This window comes from Aspergillus costaricaensis, assembly GCF_003184835.1.
Source record: "Aspergillus costaricaensis CBS 115574 unplaced genomic scaffold BO79scaffold_2, whole genome shotgun sequence".
NCBI classification, from domain to species: Eukaryota; Fungi; Ascomycota; class Eurotiomycetes; order Eurotiales; family Aspergillaceae; genus Aspergillus; species Aspergillus costaricensis.
This window is the reverse complement of record NW_020291802.1, coordinates 1,366,453-1,383,971: the sequence shown is the minus strand read 5'-3', so window position 1 is coordinate 1,383,971 and position 17,519 is coordinate 1,366,453. Positions and strand designations below refer to the sequence as shown.

Here is a 17,519-nt window from a genome sequence, read left to right as displayed (position 1 = left end):
ATATCCCTATGTCCGTGGAACTAGACAGAGATGACTGTAGAAGCTCCAACCACTCCCCGTTTGAAGGACAGGGGAAGGCCACGCAGATCAGAGCGTCAATGCAACTGGCAGAGAAAAGGCAGCAAGTGGATGGAGGGGGATACTCCGTGCAGGGGTATTAGGTGTGTACAGTTCACCTCCTTTGTCCACTAACCACCCCATCCATGCATTCTGTATCTTCACTGCCGTGATTGCCTTCTATTGAGGCGGGCATTGGTTTGTTCCAAAGCAGTCAAGCCTGAGCTCATCAACTTCATTCCGTGTCATGCTGGTATTCTTCACCAATTAATAGGAGTTGTGGAAAGCACCACCTCGATCATGGATGCTATTTGGATAGATGCCCAAGAGTGACACGTCACCAGACAGTCACCCCTGGTATGAGGACGAAAATTCCTTCAGAAAAAGCAATGTTTGTAGCTGGTGCCAATTGCCAGTGGGCGAAAGAAACAAGATAGTCTTATCGACCTACTTAGCGCGTGAACCCCGCGTGCGGCTGAGCCAGCACACAATCGATCGCGCCCGACAGCTGGGTTTAAACACCGGGACATGCCCTCACGGGGCAACTGGAGTCTAACACCTGCTATGCAATGACCAAGTTATGGTCAACGTGCGGAGAAAAGATGCATCGGTTGAAAGAAAGAATTTCACGCCGGTTGCATCGTTCTCGACAAAAAGAGCCTGCTACCGACAATCAGTCCACGTCACCAGACTGCAAGCGAAGTGACCCCATTGAATCCGCAAAGGAGCTCTCACAGAAGAGAAGTACGTCTGTGTCGAGTAAGCCGTCGATCACGAACAGGAGTCAGCATGAAGGAGCTGTGCCTCGAAGCCTTCCAGAGAAGAGAAGGTCGCTCTCAACACGCGACACCCGGGGTGAGGTCAACAGTGCTAAAGGTGATGATAAAACCCCTGATCCCAGCTTGCCCGAAATCCGGAAGAAGCCAGACAGCGACGAGGAAGTATCCGTAAATCTCTGGAGGGAAGCGTTTGCGAGGCTCCTACAGACAACACAAGATCATCTTCGTGAATTGGGTTACGAACCGAGTTCGAACACCGATCCAGGAGACCTGGATATTCTGCTCAAGGATCTCCGAAAGAAGATGAAGGTCTGCGATGAGAAAGGCTGGAAATACAAAGGTGAATTCGTACGAGACTACGCTGCCAAATGCGCGACTTGGATGAAATGGTTCGGGGATCTCGTCATTCCGTTCGCACCCTCACAGGCTGCAGGGCCGTGGGGGTTGATCAAAGCGGCTTTGGAGGTAGGTTGTGTCCACATTACACAGCTCCTTAACATAGATGTGCCTGTAATGCTTAGGCTTGAAGTTTCACACGGGGTGTCTTCAATTAATCACGGTCCACGATATTTCGAACCAGTTTCCTAACTGAAAGTGTATAGATCCCTGTAGAGTATAATAATGCAATGTTTGCCTTGCTTGGGACTGTTGAGCGGGTTCTACATGCCACATCCCGTGGCAGAGAATATGAGTCCGCCTATGCAACCGAAAACAGTGATATTGTCGACACTCTACGCGGAGACCTGATCAATGTTTACGCAGCTGTCTTGGAAATACTGAGTTACAGTATTATGATGCTAAAGCAATCGACCTGGGCTAAGATATTGGATACGATGTTTGACAAAAGCTCGGGGCGATTCTTGGATCTGACAACGAAGGAAGAAGAGCTCGCTAAGACTGCTCAGGCGTGCGGTGCAGCCACAGGTATAAAGACATCCAACGACTTGCAGGACATCCGAAAGCGCCTACCCCGCATAGAGGCCCAGGTGATAGAATCCTTGGAAGAGCTTAAAAGTAAGGAGGTTCTGAAGATCTTAGAGTGGATCTCACCAGTTAAGTATGGGGCTCATCATGATACTGTAAGCGGCAATCGGACGCCTGGGACGGGCGAGTGGCTCTTACAAAAGGATGAATTCCGAGACTGGGAAGAAAGCAGTTCTTCCGCCGTATTATGGTTGCGTGGCTCTCGTAAGTGTCTAAGCACTCTTTTCTCATCCGTATGGACTTGGCGCTGACGCCGTCAAGCGGGCACGGGAAAAACCTTCCTGACCTCGAGAGTTATCGATCATGTCAAAAGTACACTCGCAAGAGTGCCAAACGACGAAGGGTTTGCCTATTTTTACTGCTACCGGGAAGAGGACATCCGAACACGACCCCTTGCCGTAGCGCGGAGCTACGTGCGTCAATTATCTGCTAACGAAAGCAAGACCAATCCAAGTGAGACTGATTCGCTGTACATACGATCTAGGCTTAGATCCAAATATCGGGATACACGTACGCATGCATCTGATCTTGGCCTTAAAGACTGCGAGGAGTTACTGACAGAGTCCGTGAACCTCTACCCTCGTACCACATTGGTGTTGGATGCTTTCGACGAATGCGATCCTGCTTCGCGTGATGAACTCCTTCAGCTTTTCAAGAAATTGCTTTCCAGCAGTAAACGGCCAGTCAAGTTGTTCATTGCAAGCCGTCCTGACCGGGATGTTCAGCAGCAGGTTCACTCGCATCCAAACATCGAGGTTCGGGCGACCGATAACCAGCAGGACATTGAGGCCTACATCAGTCAAGAGATGCCAAGGCTGATTGAAAAGAACGGTGCATTCCGTGAACTGCGTGAAACGGTTGAGTTGACCCTGTCAGAAAAAAGCCAAGGAATGTAAGTACATCCTTCTCTTTTTCGGCAAAAGTTTCGAAGGTTGCTAATGATAATGTTAGGTTTCAATGGACCTACCTACAACTCAAACAGCTCAAAAGATGCGTGTCTTCTGAAGCTATACTGGAGTGTCTTCAGACACTTCCCAGAACTCTCGACGATACGTATAAAAAGCTCTTGGAGGAGATAGAGGAAAGTCATCCCCACGACCGAGATCTCGCGCTACGCGCTTTCAAGTGGGTTCTGGCCGCACGAGAACCGCTTCCAAGGGAAGCTCTACTCGAAGCAATCCGCATCAATCCTGACAGTATGGATACAAAGTTGTGTGCCTCAATTAGCGACGATGCATTGTTGGCATTATGCCGCAATCTTTTAGTCATCGATTCCGAGCGGGACGTATGGAGAGTATCGCATTTATCGGTCGCAGAGTATTTCGAGCTCCGTAAAAGCTGGACTATTGCAGTCACTAACCTGACGGTGGCCAAAGCGTGCTTGCTGTTTATGTTGAGCCAAGCTTGGAATGAGACCACGCACAAGCTTCCTCGCTACGAACTGAAAGAGACGCCCGAGTATTCCTGCTTTACACGAACGTTCATCTACTACGTCTCCTGTTTCTGGCCAAGACATATTGCGATCTCAGACCCTACCGGCGTGCCGACAGAGGAACTGTCTCCTGTAGTCGAGCTTCTGGAGAGGTTTCTCGGTGCGCCGCAGGTTAGCAGCGCCCAATACCGGATTTGGGCCCGGTGGTATGATAATGATAAGAGTTTAATGCCTTATGAATACTCTATCTTCGCCGTGTGCCGATTTGGATTTCACCAAGTATCGGACTCATGGTGGAATAATGGCGAGCTAAATCTAGCCAGTACTAATCACTGTGGTCGAACCTACGTGCTGCTTGCTGCAGAATATGGCCATATCCAAATTCTGCGGATCCTTCTGGCAAAAGGTGGCACTGTTGGGATACAAGGCGGACCCGACGACAAATACAAATCAACGCCACTGATCATTGCTTCCTATTATGGTTATGTTGGGATGGCCAGATTTCTGCTGAAGGACGCTAAAGCGGACGTGAATTTGCAGGTAGGCGGGGCGGGTTGGGGTATCCCATGCGCATTCGGAGCGGCCATAAGTCAAAGAAGATTGGACATGCTGCTGCTATTAATCTACGAAGGCCACGCAGAAGTGAACATGCACTTGGAATACGGTGGCAGTCCATTGGCTCTGGCAATTCGTGAAAATTGGTTGGTGGGCACGAAACTCTTGGTGGAGTATGGCGGAGCAGAAGTCGATATGGTTCTGCAATACGGACGTTACGGTAGCGCCCTGGATGCCGCTGCTAGAACCAACTCTTTGAATACATTGAAGTATTTGGTGGGAGTTCAACGGGCAAATGTGAACTTGCCCCTCCAGATTGGTGATTACGGGAGTGCATTGGCGGCTGCCGTCGTGCAAGGGAATCCAGAATGTGTCCAGTATTTGATCGAGGTCGGAAATGCTAATGTCAACGTACCACTCTCAAGAGTTTATGGTAATGTGTTGACATTGGCAGTGGAGTATTGGAGATCTATTCTCATGGGGATTCGTGCCAAGATTTGGTCGACATTGGGAAAACAACCCCCGGATACTCGTCGTTTCTGTTTTCCGCAGAGAGATATTGTCCGGGCTCTGCTTGCGGCAGGAGCCTCTGTTGTGTCAGATATTGGGGATGGGGTAATCGTGGATGCAATTGAATATTTCAATAGCGAAACCTGGCTGAGAGTAAGGCCCGGAATCATGATTGATGCGGAGAGCTCGGTGGCGGATGCAAATGGAAGGAAGAGGCTTATATTCGATGAAGACGGTGCAAAGGACTCTTTGGATATGAAGATAACGAGGGCAGTCGGGAAGGCCACGCTTGTTGAGCTACAAACAGCGATGTGGCAGCAATATAAGAGTGGCACCCTCAGTATTGAAGAAGCCAGATATGTGGAACGGATGTACCGTGAAGACAATATCCTGAGACTTTCTAAGAGGGATCTGGACACAACATCGACGTATTTTGACAAAGGTGTTATAGTCTGAGTCACAACTGCTCGTTAGCTTTGTCTTTTTGATAAATGACTGTACGTAGAACAATTGTTACTATTATTTTGCATGCTTTCTCTAGATTGGAAAGCGTAGCCACTCTTAAGAAGATTTTAGACAATCTGTGTGCGAATATCCAAAAAAGATTGTGATGTACGTTTTCCGATCACCATACTTTGTTCTTCGATACTTCCAGTCGAGGCTATAGAAAGGCGACATCTCATTGACACCCAGTAGATTATCTCGTGCATTAAGTCCGGAAGTCTTTCGCTCATGTATGAATGCCCTCAGCGCAATAGTAAAGTCAACGGGGACGTATTCAGTGAGAGTAAAGCAACCACTTCAACTCGCCCAAAACCAGCAACCCCCCAACCACACCCAACACAATCTCAATAGCAATCGCCTGAAAAATAACTTTAAAGTACCGAACCCTCGCAGACCACTCAAACGTCCTCCACGCATCCACAATACCCAATCTCACATCCCCATCCCCCATCTTCACCTTACCACCAAACTGCCGATCAAACGGCACAACGGGATCAAGCCCCTCAGGCAACATTGAAGCCGCCACACGAGTGAATATCGCATTAACAGGCACAGTGAGTAAGAAAAAGAACATAAACAAGAGAACAACACCAGTTCCCCCCTCTCCCTCTCCACCCCTCGATCCCTTCTCACCAATAATACCCAAAATAACCCACCCAATAGCCCTAGAGACAGCCAAATTCAGCGAGGAAGTCACAGACATGACAGCACTATGCAGCACTGCGACAGGAGCAATCCGTTTCCAATGCTGGTACCCTAGCATGCGTCGATAGCCGACGAAAGGCGATTTATCTGCGATGACTACATGCACCCATGCCATTTGCCATGTAGCGAGGGACATTTTGCCCATAAAATTGGCTAGAAACGAGACGAGGGTCATGTGGATGGGAATGGGGATGAAGGCGGGTATTAAGAGGGCTAAGACCATATCTAGCGAGATGAAGGCGAGATACATGCGGAATCCGCGGAAGGTGGAGAAAATACCGCCGCCGCCGAGGGTGAAGAGGTAGTTGATGGCTGTGCGGAGGTCGCTGGTTATTGCTTTCGGGACTGGGGTGGTGGTGAGTTCGGGATCATTGCGGTTGTTGGGTTGGTTGTCGAGGCGGATGTAGGGGGGTGGGTTGGAGTTAGGGTCTTCAATTGCAGCTAGGGCTGCGATGACTTGGGAGGTGTAGGCGACCTGTTCTCTTTTATGAGTATGTTACTTGTTTATTCTGGTATTACTATTGACTCACCCAGAAAGTTGCAAGGAAGAAAGCAAAAACAGTGAAGAAGATGAGAAAGATGCCTATCCATTCTTTCACCAGAGGATCTTGACCGGGTTGAAGCCGAGCTGATATCACTTCCGTGCTTCGGCGTATGAGAGCAGCGCTAATAGATGACATGATTGCTCATTAAAAGGAAATAGAAACATATTGCAAAAGTAAGCGCGGACGAGGGACATAAGAATCTAATATAACTCGCCACTCTAAGCACAAGCTAAAATGTCTCAGATGCAAACCATGAGAAGTGCAGGGATCTCACCTAATTCTGCTTCGCCAAGGCCGTAGTGCGGGGCGTTTATGATAAGCGAACATTTTGTCTCACTCATCGTGCTCTCGAATTTTGTTCAGAAGAAGCAATTAGCAAGGCCAGAGGTTATAGGGCACAGGTTCCCAAATGGGAAGAGGACAAGATATTGCAGATGCCACAAGGTGGCTACTAGTATGAAGATCGATGTCAGTGCGCTGGGCTCCACTTTTCCACCGATGAAGCATCTTGCTTGGCCAATGCCGTAACGAAGCACAAGAGGTAATAGATCTTGCTTCAGTACATTTTGATTTTCAAGAGATTACTTTCTCATTATTATGGCAACTCACTAATACAGCTTTATCTCAAATACCCATTGATCGCCAGCGCAAACAACACAGCTACACTATACACGTTCCTCCAGATGAATCACAATCAAGGATAAACCGTCTCATACCCATCATCGCTGCCATCATCAGTCTCATACCAAGTGATGTTATCAAAGTACAGCGTTCTAGTCGCATCAGTGTAGGCGTCGGTATCTAGAAAATCCAGTTAGCAACGTAACAACCACAACCCTAATTATCTGATCAAATAACTCACCAAAACAATACTCCCCGTTCTTGAAGTACCACCCGGTAGTCAACGCATCGTCATCGTCCCAAGTCCCAAAACCCACATCAATATCCGACACACTGTAAACCTGCTCCCCATCCCACCAAACCTCATATGCGCCATCACTCTCCTCCGACACGCGCATATGCACCACAACACTATGCCAGGCATCTCGCTCAATATCATCCACAATCGTCGCCGTCGTGCCAGTAGAACAAGCCGCACGGTGCGTAGTCTGCAGAGTATTGTTCACGATCTCTACAGTGCCACACCACGAGGAGCACCCGCCGGGGCAGAACTGCTGCGCAATGATAGAGCTCTTGTCCGTCGGGTAGGTATCAGAGGGCACGTAGATGGAGAAACCCTGCCAGCCTTCCTTGGTCATTTGGGCTACATTGGTGGTGGTATCGTTCTCAAAGACGCAGATCTCAGCGCCTTTGCGGTCGCGGGTGCCGTCGTAGTAGGACTCGTCAAAGTAGACAGTGAGGTTTCCATCTGTGGCGGTGGAGTAGGATGGGGATTCTACATTGCAGGCGGAGAAGGGGGATAGTCCGGAGGTGAAGTTGCTATGGTAGATGGTGCCTGCGGAGGCGAGGTGGTGGAAGAGAGGGAGGGAGAGGAGGGAAAGAATGGACATCATGTTGAAGTGTTGTGAAGCTTGGGATGATGTTGAAGGGAGGATGTGGTGGTGATACAAGCTACTTTAAATGCTTTGTGTTTACTACCCCGAATCAATTGAGTTTGATATCTATACTAAAGTAGGGTTGTTTTGTGCTTGTTCTTCAGGGGCATCGGCACATGAAGCAGCCGTTCTTCCTGCTCCCCACCAGATCCACATCCTTCCCGTCTTCTCGGGAAGAACGCGTATGCCACTTAATTTATGCACACCGGCGCATGTTCCGGCTGTTCCCCGCATGGATATTGACTATATTCCTTAGCTTGGTTAGAGAATCGGTCCCTGTCCGGCACTTAGCCCGAGGTCTAATTTAATCTTTGATCATGAGATGAAAACTAGTAATATGAACAACATGCCACCACTACGATTCCAACCTAACTACTATCAAACAATCCGATCATGCATTTTCTCAAGCTATGCCTTGCGGTGGCCTCCGCTACTCACGTCTACGGGCTGATTCAAGATGTCCCCAGTCTAAACGGTACGAGCTAGACGTTAACCTCCAGCATCCCCACTAACATGCTTATCCACACTAGGGCCCGTAATGATGGTCCCCGATACACCCGGCTCCAAAAACAGAACGAATCAATTCCAACATCCAGGACTCTGGCACAGCCATGATCAACTCGAGCTCATGCGAACAAATGTCCTCAATGGTGTCGAGCCTTGGGCATCTGCATACACCCGATTCGCTCAAGATCCCTACTCCAATGCATCCTATGAAATGCAAGGCCCGTATCCTGTGATCAGTCGTGGGCAAATAAGCAACTATACTAGTTTCCATGATGATTCTCGCGCTGCATATCAGAATGCTATTATGTGTAAGTACACAAGCCCGAAGGGCCTTTTCCAGGGCTAATACCTTGGATTCATTACAGGGTACATCACCCGCAACGAAAGCCACTGGAACCGCTCCACCACGATCCTCGACGCCTGGGGCTCCGATCTCGAGAACATAATCGGCACAGACCGATCCCTCCTTATCGGCATCGAAGGCTCCATCTTCGCCAATGCAGCCGAGATCATGCGCTGGGAAGGCGGCTGGGTCGAGCAAGGCGCGACATACAAAGGTGGCTCGGGCTTTAGCGTCCAGCTCTACTGGCTCTTCGCCCGACAGAGCATCATTATCGGACAAGCGAACTACGGCATGGCAAGTATCATGGGCTTGCTTAATTTTGCCGTCTACCTGGACGATGTGGCTCTATACAACTATGCCTTATACGCATACAAGTATGATCGCTGTGCCGGAGTGCCTTATAATTATCTAGCTTCCACAGGCCAGAACTCCGAAGCGGGTCGCGATCAGTCCCATGTACAGGATGCGCTGCAGTGGACGGCACTTGCTGCGAGGGTCGTCGCTAACCAGGACTATGACTTGTTCCCTTTGGAGGATAATCTTATATTCACCGCGGCAGAGTATGCGGGGAAATATCTCATGAATCAGACGGTGCCGTATGATGCGAGCTTTTATCGATGTGAGGTGGTTTTGGTGGATGGTCCTTGGGCGAACATTTCTGCGGTAAATCGGTATATTGGGTATCAGGATGGGAAGACGAATCCGGCTGCTTGGGGTCTACTTTATTATGAAGCTTTGGAGAGGGGGGTTGATGTGCCTTGGACGTCGCGCGTGAAGGATGTTTATGATGCTTCTGTGAAGAGCCAGGCATCGCCGGTTGATCCGTTCAGTTGGGCGGATTTGCTTTTCGCGGTTGCAGAGAATTAGCGACCTCGATGGATGTATTTGCTCGACATGTATATAAACAATGGTATTGGAAATAAGTGGTAAATATATGGAATAGCTCTGTTCCATAGAAGCTCTACATGGAATTGAATACTAAAGACCGAGAGCTTTTTGTTCACTATAGCAATGATAGTACTCAAGAAAGTCGGTTAGATTCAGCACTGATGCCTGGGATTATTTTTATAAGTTTTATGATCGTACAGTTATTGTGACATATTCCGGATCCGTTCATCACTAACTAGCTACTAACAGACTATACATTTCCAAATCCACAACAATTGAAACACGACCTAATAAACATACCTAAAATTCGGATTCTCCCTATCCGTCAAATCCTGAAACGCCAACTCATGCGAGACATCACTGCTTTCACCCTCCTTCGCCTTATTCCTTCTCATCAGAATCACCCTTGTCAGGACAACCAGTGCAATAAACACAGCATAAATCACAATATGCGCCAGAAAGCCGTGCAAGTATCTTGGAGCGTCAGAATTCTGGAAGATCTGCGGCGCAATGAGATTTCCCACGGCCCAACCAACAAAAAGAAATGTCATGGTGAGACTTTTCTTAGTCTGACCGGCCGTGTTGCGGGTGATCAGGGAAATGATCATGTTGCCCTCGGCGAGGAAGAACTGCGTGCAGTAGAAGGCGATGAGCATGCCGCCGGCATTGGATGCTGTGGGTGTCACGACGAGGATGACGATGGTTCCGACGATGGCTGGGATGGTCCAGAGCTGGTATGGGGTTAGCTTTTGGTGGTGAGTGAGTAGGTAAAGGAAAAGCTCACAATCATGGTTAAACACGTCTGTTGGAAGCGCTGTGAGCACCACGCAGATCCGACCATCACAATGATTGTCCAAGAGCCTTGGGCAATATTCAATAGCTCAGTCTGAAGTAGAGAAAAGCCGAATTGTTCGATGATCAGGTTAGAGAAGACGCCTAGGCCACCGATGACCAAGTTGGCCACGAGAATGAGCATCACACAGCACCAGACGATAGGGTCCTGGATCGTTTCGATAATTTGATATCTTTTGAATTGTCGGTTCTCGATTCCGGTCTCATTGTGTCGTACCCGCTCTACCATCAATTTCTTGTCTTCTTCGCTGTAGCACTTTGCTGAGAGAGGACTGTCTGGCAGGAAGAATCCAATAAAAAATGACCACACACATGTAGCACATCCAAGAGCGAGGAAGAGTAATTGCCAGTTCTTGATCACTCCGCCTACGTACTGGGAGGTGCCGAAGGCAAGTAGACCACCGATCTGTTGTGGGTAATTAACTGAGCTGCATCTTCAATGGTAAAGAGAGAAGAGAAATGGCATACCATCAATTGCACTCCAGTCATGCAGTACCAGATTGAGTTCAACACCGACTGCTCTTCTCGCTTATACCACATGGCTGTTCTAGCATTAAAGTCAGCAAGACTCACTGAAACCAGAGACCGGAAAGACACTCACATGAGCATCATCGCAGGCTGGATACAGCTCTCGAAGAACCCCAACAGGAACCGGACCGCCATCAACGATCTAAAACGTGTAGATGCAGCCGAGCATGCCACGATCGCACCCCAAATAAATACATTGACAGAGAGCATCTTGGCAACTGGAAACTTCTGCAACAGTAGATTCTGGGGATATTCGCCCACAAGAATGCCGATATACAGAATCGTGCCCAACAGCGAATACTAAATGATTATCAAATCAGCATCAAAGGTACATTGTGAGCTAATGATGGGTTGGTGTGTACCTCTTGTCCGACCAGATGTGCATCGTCCTTGATACCCATGATAGAGGCATAATTCAAGATGCCCTTGTCAAGTGACTGAAAGAAATAGGTCACGATCTGAATAACTAAAATACGACGAGTGATCATCCAAAACAGTCGTTTATCTGTCGCCTCGTCGATCTCAATGCCTGGGTCTGCTGCATAGGGGTCTTTCTTCTCGGTCGATTCGAGGTGATCGGCTGTTGTGGTGTCTATATCGGAGATTTTGGATGCCATTGTGGAATCTGGGGATTGTGGGGTTGTGGAGTTAGGCAGATTGAACTTCAGAGATGGTTATCAATGTATGGATTTGTATCCCCCGGACTCAGTGTGAGAAAGAGCTTGCATGGTGGGGAAGGCTTAGCTGTAACAGGTGTCTCGTAGGCTCGTCGGAGGGACTCCGGGAGATCGCCCGAAATGCCTATCCACGGGATTTTGGCATGGACTTCTTGCGCGGAGGAATTCCCGGATCCTTTCCCGACTGCGAATGCATACTTCCACAAATGGAGAATGAATTCTTGTAGAGAGGAACAAGCAGGTCTTAACAAGTCTCTTATTGCGTATTCAGTATTAGATCAACTTCTCCTAACCCAGCATCGGTCCCTTGACAAATTAAGAACAATGTCTATTATCGAAGCCCCAGCGACCGTCAACGGCACCGGCTCCGACCTACCTCCATCCAAGCAATGGACGCGAGTACTCGAAGCCCTCTATTCAGAATCCGCCCTAGCAAAGGTCTGGTTCGTCGCATCCAAGGCGATGGGTAGTGTGAGTGATACAATCTTCTGAGCCGATATAATACATATCAGTAAGCCCGAAAGTAATATTAACAAAAACAGACAAACCCTCCAACTCTATACCCCGAATACACTGGCGAAGACAAAACCACATACATCTACCGAGCCCTCGACTTCTGGACATCCGGATTCTTCCCAGGATCATTATACCTCCTCCTAGAACGCAGCACTTTCTTCCGCGACCGGCATCCTGCTCCCCATTCCACGCAAGCAAACAGCGAGTCCGTTCTCCGCCCCCATCCCCTCCAACACGAGCACCTCTGCCGCTGGTGGACAGCCAACCTGCACCAAAATGCCCTTCGTAAGGATACCCACGATCTAGGCTTCATGATCACCCCCTGGGCAATGAAGGCATGGACACTTCATCGGGACCCAGCAGCATACAACACCCTCGTGCTAGCAGCGCACTCCCTTGCTAGCCGCTTCAGCGAATCAACACAGTGTATCCGCAGTTGGGATCAGTGTATCACGAAGCGCTATGCATACAAAGACCCGTCGCAAGACTTCCTAGTCATTATCGATAACATGCTAAATCTGGATATGCTGTTCTGGGTAGCGAGAGAAACAAATTGTCCAAGGCTATATGACATAGCTAGGGCGCATGCGATCACCACGCAGAAGAATCACATCCGAGATGACTGTACGACCTTCCACGTGGTAAATTTGGATCCCAAAACCGGAGCAGTCAAGTCAAAGTTCACGAACCAGGGATACAGTGATAGTAGCTGCTGGGCGCGGGGCCAGGCATGGGGGATTCTGGGATTTGTGCAGACCTTCGGGTGGACAAGGGAGACGCAGTTCCTTCGCACTGCTAGAGCGCTGGCGGATGTATTTCTTGCGAGATTGCCGGATGATGGCGTCCCGTACTGGGATTTCGATGCGCCTGTTACTGACAACTCACCACGGGATACTTCTGCTGCCATGATCGCCGCTTGTGGAATGCTGCTGCTTTATAAGGCATATAAGAAGCTGCAGGATACTGACGCAGCTAATCACTACCTTCGGGCCGCCATGAAGCTGGTTGATTGTACAGTTGGAGGGTATCTAAATCCCCCTATGCGTTTCGAGGCTGGCCCTTCGTTGGAAGTGCCTGTCTACGCTGACCAGTGTTCGACCCATCAGACTGAGGCTTGGAAAGGCTTTGAAGCACTGAAGGTAGTTGGGGACGGAAACGCCTCTGAAACTATATTGACGGGCGCGACGATCAATAACTATGAATTTGCTCCTCGGAGGTGGTCGAATCACGGTCTTGTATATGCTGATTATTATTTCTTGCTGTTTGGAAACATGCTTCTTGAGATGGACTTGGTTGATGATTTTGAGAAAAGGTAGCATGGTACAAGCATAAACCCCCCATTTGGGTTGGAATGTAGACTTAGAATATAAAGGTTCGACGTGAAAGCGCAAAAGGATCAATCATGCAGTTTTGTTACAGGTCTAATTCTCAATTCCGTCGGTCGTTGAGTCTTTGGTTAGGCCCCGCGTATTGCCGTAATAACTAATCCGCTGTCCTGGGCTAGATGTCACGTCGAAAAGGTGCGATATATCTGTCGGCATAAGACTAGTCATTGAACTCTCCGAATCATGCCTGGAACCTGACTCATGACTGCGGGTTTCAAGCGGTGAAGATATACTAGGATCCGATGGCAGTTGCATATTATAAAACGAGAACGGATCTAGACCAGTCGGCGAGAAATCCTGCTGGAAGGCTGGTGGCAGCGGTGGGAAGGCTAGGCTGAATGGGTCGAATGAGCAGCCAGTAGACTGCTGCGAAGGGAACGGAGCCAGCTGCAATGGTCCACCAAGCGACTCATAGTCTGGTGGATCATCCGAGTTGGTTCTCACGAGATCCTTGTACATATCCTCCTTAGACTCATCTGAATAGGCGGTTGTGCGAATATCCAGGCTTGGACGAGATACACAGGCTCGGTTCTGTTGGGCTTCGGTCAGTCTAGTTGCGAATTTGAATGCTAGGCTGTCCTCCTGGTGGGCTTGACTGCCGTCATGCTGTCTTGTCCATCGCTGTGAGATCTCCATCAAGTTTGCAATCAAGGTGTTGAGAGCTGGGGATGGTGGCACCCTATTGTGCCTAGCGTGTGCGAGGAGTGTGCGACCGGCGATGAATAGACAAAAAGAAAACTGGGGGTTCGTGAAAATGGGAGAAAAGGACAAGAATTGATCAGCAATGGTTGCTATCTCTGAAGCTGCTTCCAAGCACGTATCGGCGGAGGATGCCGATGGGAGTCTAATGGGACATTTCTGCCAGTGCGCTGGTGGATATGCAATGCCTTGGTGTAGCAGGATTACCGCCGTGTTGTGGGTTATGTGTGCCAGAGTCAGATTTGGATCCATGACTCTCTGTTCGTTTAGGACGCAGGCTTCGCGCCATTTAGGAGGTAAGTGGATTTTCCATCTGCGCGCATCAGCATTATGAAGAGAACGGGACAAGACTTCATACGCACTGAATTAGTCGCAAATCTAGTTCCTTGAATTTTACCAGCCATAATCGTGCCTTGCTGGCATCGTTAATCAGAAAGGCGTGGTGGAGATAGAAGTTGGTCACGAGGGCCAGTGATTCGGTAGCCTCAATGATGTACGCAAAAGCGCCGATGGCCTGCTCTTCACAGCCATCTACCGTAGCGGAATGACTATTAGAAAGGGTAGTGTTCTTGATATCAGAGATTCCAAAATACGGGGTGCAGACTTCCTGCTCCTTCTCCCATAGAGCGCCTTCACATGGAAGACGACGCTTCACATCTGCATTTCTCAGACTAATCTTCCAGCCTGTGGAGACGCTGCAGAATCGGTCCATGAGAAAGACGGCCCAGAACACACGTCGCCGCTCCTCTGCTTCGCTCCAGGACCGGGATGGTGTAAGGAAAACCATGCGCCTGATTAGTCTTTCCCCCATGCCCTTGACACGATATAGATCATCTTCCTCTACTCCAAGTTGAAGCTGCTCTACGGTTCCTGCCATGCTGCCAATAATAGACCATGACGAGGGTCCGCGACCGCGATTTATCTGTTCCAAAGTAAATTCAGTATACTTCTCTCTAGAGACATAGCATGGGCCTCTAGCTCACTGTTTCAAATGCGACAATCACCAGCGCCTGTAGATTCTCAACCGAGAAGGTTTCGGTGCTCTGCAAAATTACCTCTTGTCGACTTTTCTTGGCGATCTCTTTCATATCCAACGTATCGCCATACTGTTTGTTCTGTGAGAAGCGGGCACAGACAGAGACAATGGCATGTAAGATGCAATTGATATGCACTCGTTCTTCCGGCGACCGCATCCGCTCGCGAAATTTCTTGACGTGTAGTATGGGTATCCATGGATGTATATTGGTGAAGTAAAAATCGACGAGTTCAGTCAAGACTGCATCAGGTAAGGGGCTGGCCTCGCGAGACTCGGATTCTAGAGCAACCGCATGGTAAACCAGCTCATTTCCCACGCGGGCGCGTTTGGCTTGGGGAGGAGCACATCCCGGTGGCGCAGAATCGTTTGTATTTGCTTCTGTGCTCGTTCGTTTTGTTGCCAACTTTGCAGGGTCTAGTACTGAAGCCTTCAGCTGCTCTCGACGCTCCGCCAGGGTCGTGGCTGCCGTGGTCCCCTTGGCCAGGGATCGCGGGGCCTCAGTGTTTGGAAACAAAGACTGCCACATCTGCTGCCAGAGCATCTCCTGGCCCAGAAACATATTCTCGAGCGTCTCGACGCGGCGATATAGCTGGTCAACCGCCCCAGCTCGGAGACCGGGCTTAGTACGTCGATCATCGTAGACGCAAAGGACATCTGATCGCATACATTGCGAACAAGGCTGCGCTCGGTTGCATTTGGCTTTCTTCTTGCGACAAAACTGACAGGCTGGGATTTCCTCCTCTCCTTTGGTGGTTGTTTCCGGCAAGTCTCCTGCGCTGGCGTTGGATGTCGCGAGTTGAGATTTTGCAGTCATCGGGTAGACAGGGCTGAAGTTGTTGAGGTTCACGATAGGAATATTTTCTTCAGGAAGACAGGGACGTCTGACATACAGAACTACACATGCTCAAAGACGAACGCCCCCATGGGGAATTCCTTCTTTTCCCCGCATTTTGCACTCGTCATGCCACCCCTGGAACATCCTCTTTGCCGTTGAGCTTAGTTGACATGGAGACCTGCGCTGCACCAATCAACTTCCTGTCGGCGGGCGGGGTAATTGCCGGCGAGTGTCCGACACCGGAGATTTTCCTAAAATGCTTTAACAAAAATGTTCGATTTGCTATATTAGAAGTTGGAATTAGGAAAGGGATCGACATGTTCGGATAGATAACTGATCAGGAACTCCCGCTTTCAACTGTAGGTAGTGGTTCGTTGCTACTGTCAAGTCTTGGGAGTTGGGGCGCGCTGGCCCTAATCGTACAGAAAAGCCGGGTTGGTCTCCGACCTTCACTAACTCACTTAAAGGATCACTAATAACACCGGAAATTTACAGAACTAGCATGTTCGTTCTCATCAAGTTCCAGCGTTTGCTTCTACTGATGTGTATAGCATGGAAAATGTATCTCGTGCGGAGTGGAAGACAGACCCACCTGCAGCTAATATCCAGGGTCCATGTCTTCAGGGAAGGATCGGCGGGTAACTTACGTATGTGCAGGGGGCACTAAAGACCCTTTCCGCGTGTGTGAGTGCGTCATGAAAATCTTATAATGCACTCTAGACTATCCTAAGTAGAACACTCTGTAGAGGCAGAGAACAGCTAAGTGGGGCGAACGAAAAGAGAGTGAGTTTGCGAACCCTTGTGCACGGGATCCACCAGGCCACGCAACCTGTCAACCCACAATCAGTCCACCTCTCAGAGACAAAGGCATATTTCAAGATTTAGCATCAACTGGATGTTTTAAGGGTCTAGCCAAAGAAGGTTGGACCACTCAGTTACCAACATGCAACGCACTCGACACGAGGTTTGTGGAATGAACTCTGACCACTACGAGCCGAGATTGCAGGAGCATGAGATGGTCCGTCTTCACATCTGTCACCCATAATTGACTTGTCTGCTGGCGTATCACGCTCTAACTAATACGGGAAGCTTGGTATATGCCGGTAGGGGTACCTTGACGGCCTACCTTTTATATTGCTTCCAATCACATCTAGCTCGGTGGTCGACATACACCATGGGTATGTGTTCTATCGGCTTTGTCCCTTGCATGTGCCGTCTTTCGGGGTTGCTGATTCCTGTAGACATTTCAATCGCCCCTTTTGCAAAGTGACCGGCTCTGGACCTACTGAACCACCCAACTCCGGCACCATAGGTGGAGCATGCCCCCACGCAGTCATGATCAGTAGCACAAGTATATCCTCCACATCATCCTACCGAGATGCATTCGGTAGAAGGAACACCCGTAGTGAATGCATAATAAGTCCCCCTTAATCTTCAATCATGCCATCAATCTAAGTTTTCCAGCCTGAGTGCTCCATCCGGTGACGTCTCGTCCACCCCCTGATAAAATGCCCTTCTAGCAAACCATAAGCACAAACAAGTCTACTTGATAGCTAATAGAAATGTTTACATAAAGGGGTACTACAGGTAGGGTAGTGAGAATAGTGATGATGAAGTTGAAACATT

At 49.1% G+C, this 17,519-nt stretch overlaps 6 protein-coding genes across 6 annotated transcripts; 3 read left to right on the top strand and 3 right to left on the bottom strand.

Moving 5' to 3' along the window:
- Positions 1–659: 659 nt before the first annotated feature.
- BO79DRAFT_136177 (uncharacterized protein) lies at positions 660–4,773 on the top strand (the record flags this gene model as incomplete). The annotated part of the gene is made up of 4 exons (XM_025678077.1): positions 660–1,301; positions 1,439–2,024; positions 2,082–2,712; positions 2,772–4,773. The coding sequence occupies 4 exons, from the start codon at positions 660–662 to the stop codon at positions 4,771–4,773; spliced, it is 3,861 nt and encodes a 1,286-aa protein (XP_025544625.1).
- Positions 4,774–5,095: 322 nt separating this feature from the next.
- On the bottom strand, positions 5,096–7,585 carry BO79DRAFT_234706 (uncharacterized protein; the record flags this gene model as incomplete). The annotated part of the gene is made up of 4 exons (XM_025684401.1): positions 5,096–6,001; positions 6,057–6,171; positions 6,788–6,872; positions 6,934–7,585. The coding sequence occupies 4 exons, from the start codon at positions 7,583–7,585 to the stop codon at positions 5,096–5,098; spliced, it is 1,758 nt and encodes a 585-aa protein (XP_025544624.1).
- Positions 7,586–8,020: 435 nt separating this feature from the next.
- On the top strand, positions 8,021–9,344 carry BO79DRAFT_268147 (uncharacterized protein; the record flags this gene model as incomplete). Its single annotated transcript, XM_025687097.1, has 3 exons — positions 8,021–8,102; positions 8,158–8,442; positions 8,500–9,344. 3 exons carry the CDS (start codon positions 8,021–8,023, stop codon positions 9,342–9,344), a joined length of 1,212 nt encoding a protein of 403 aa, XP_025544623.1.
- Positions 9,345–9,634: 290 nt separating this feature from the next.
- Positions 9,635–11,362, bottom strand: BO79DRAFT_268145 (putative MFS transporter; the record flags this gene model as incomplete). Its single annotated transcript, XM_025687096.1, has 5 exons — positions 9,635–10,096; positions 10,150–10,623; positions 10,686–10,764; positions 10,819–11,045; positions 11,108–11,362. 5 exons carry the CDS (start codon positions 11,360–11,362, stop codon positions 9,653–9,655), a joined length of 1,479 nt encoding a protein of 492 aa, XP_025544622.1. The 3' UTR covers positions 9,635–9,652.
- A 384-nt stretch (positions 11,363–11,746) lies between these two features.
- BO79DRAFT_213378 (glycoside hydrolase family 88 protein) lies at positions 11,747–13,254 on the top strand (the record flags this gene model as incomplete). Its single annotated transcript, XM_025683205.1, has 2 exons — positions 11,747–11,893; positions 11,965–13,254. 2 exons carry the CDS (start codon positions 11,747–11,749, stop codon positions 13,252–13,254), a joined length of 1,437 nt encoding a protein of 478 aa, XP_025544621.1.
- Positions 13,255–13,359: 105 nt separating this feature from the next.
- On the bottom strand, positions 13,360–15,722 carry BO79DRAFT_234705 (putative C6 transcription factor; the record flags this gene model as incomplete). Its single annotated transcript, XM_025684400.1, has 3 exons — positions 13,360–14,335; positions 14,385–14,944; positions 15,006–15,722. 3 exons carry the CDS (start codon positions 15,720–15,722, stop codon positions 13,360–13,362), a joined length of 2,253 nt encoding a protein of 750 aa, XP_025544620.1.
- Positions 15,723–17,519: the final 1,797 nt, after the last annotated feature.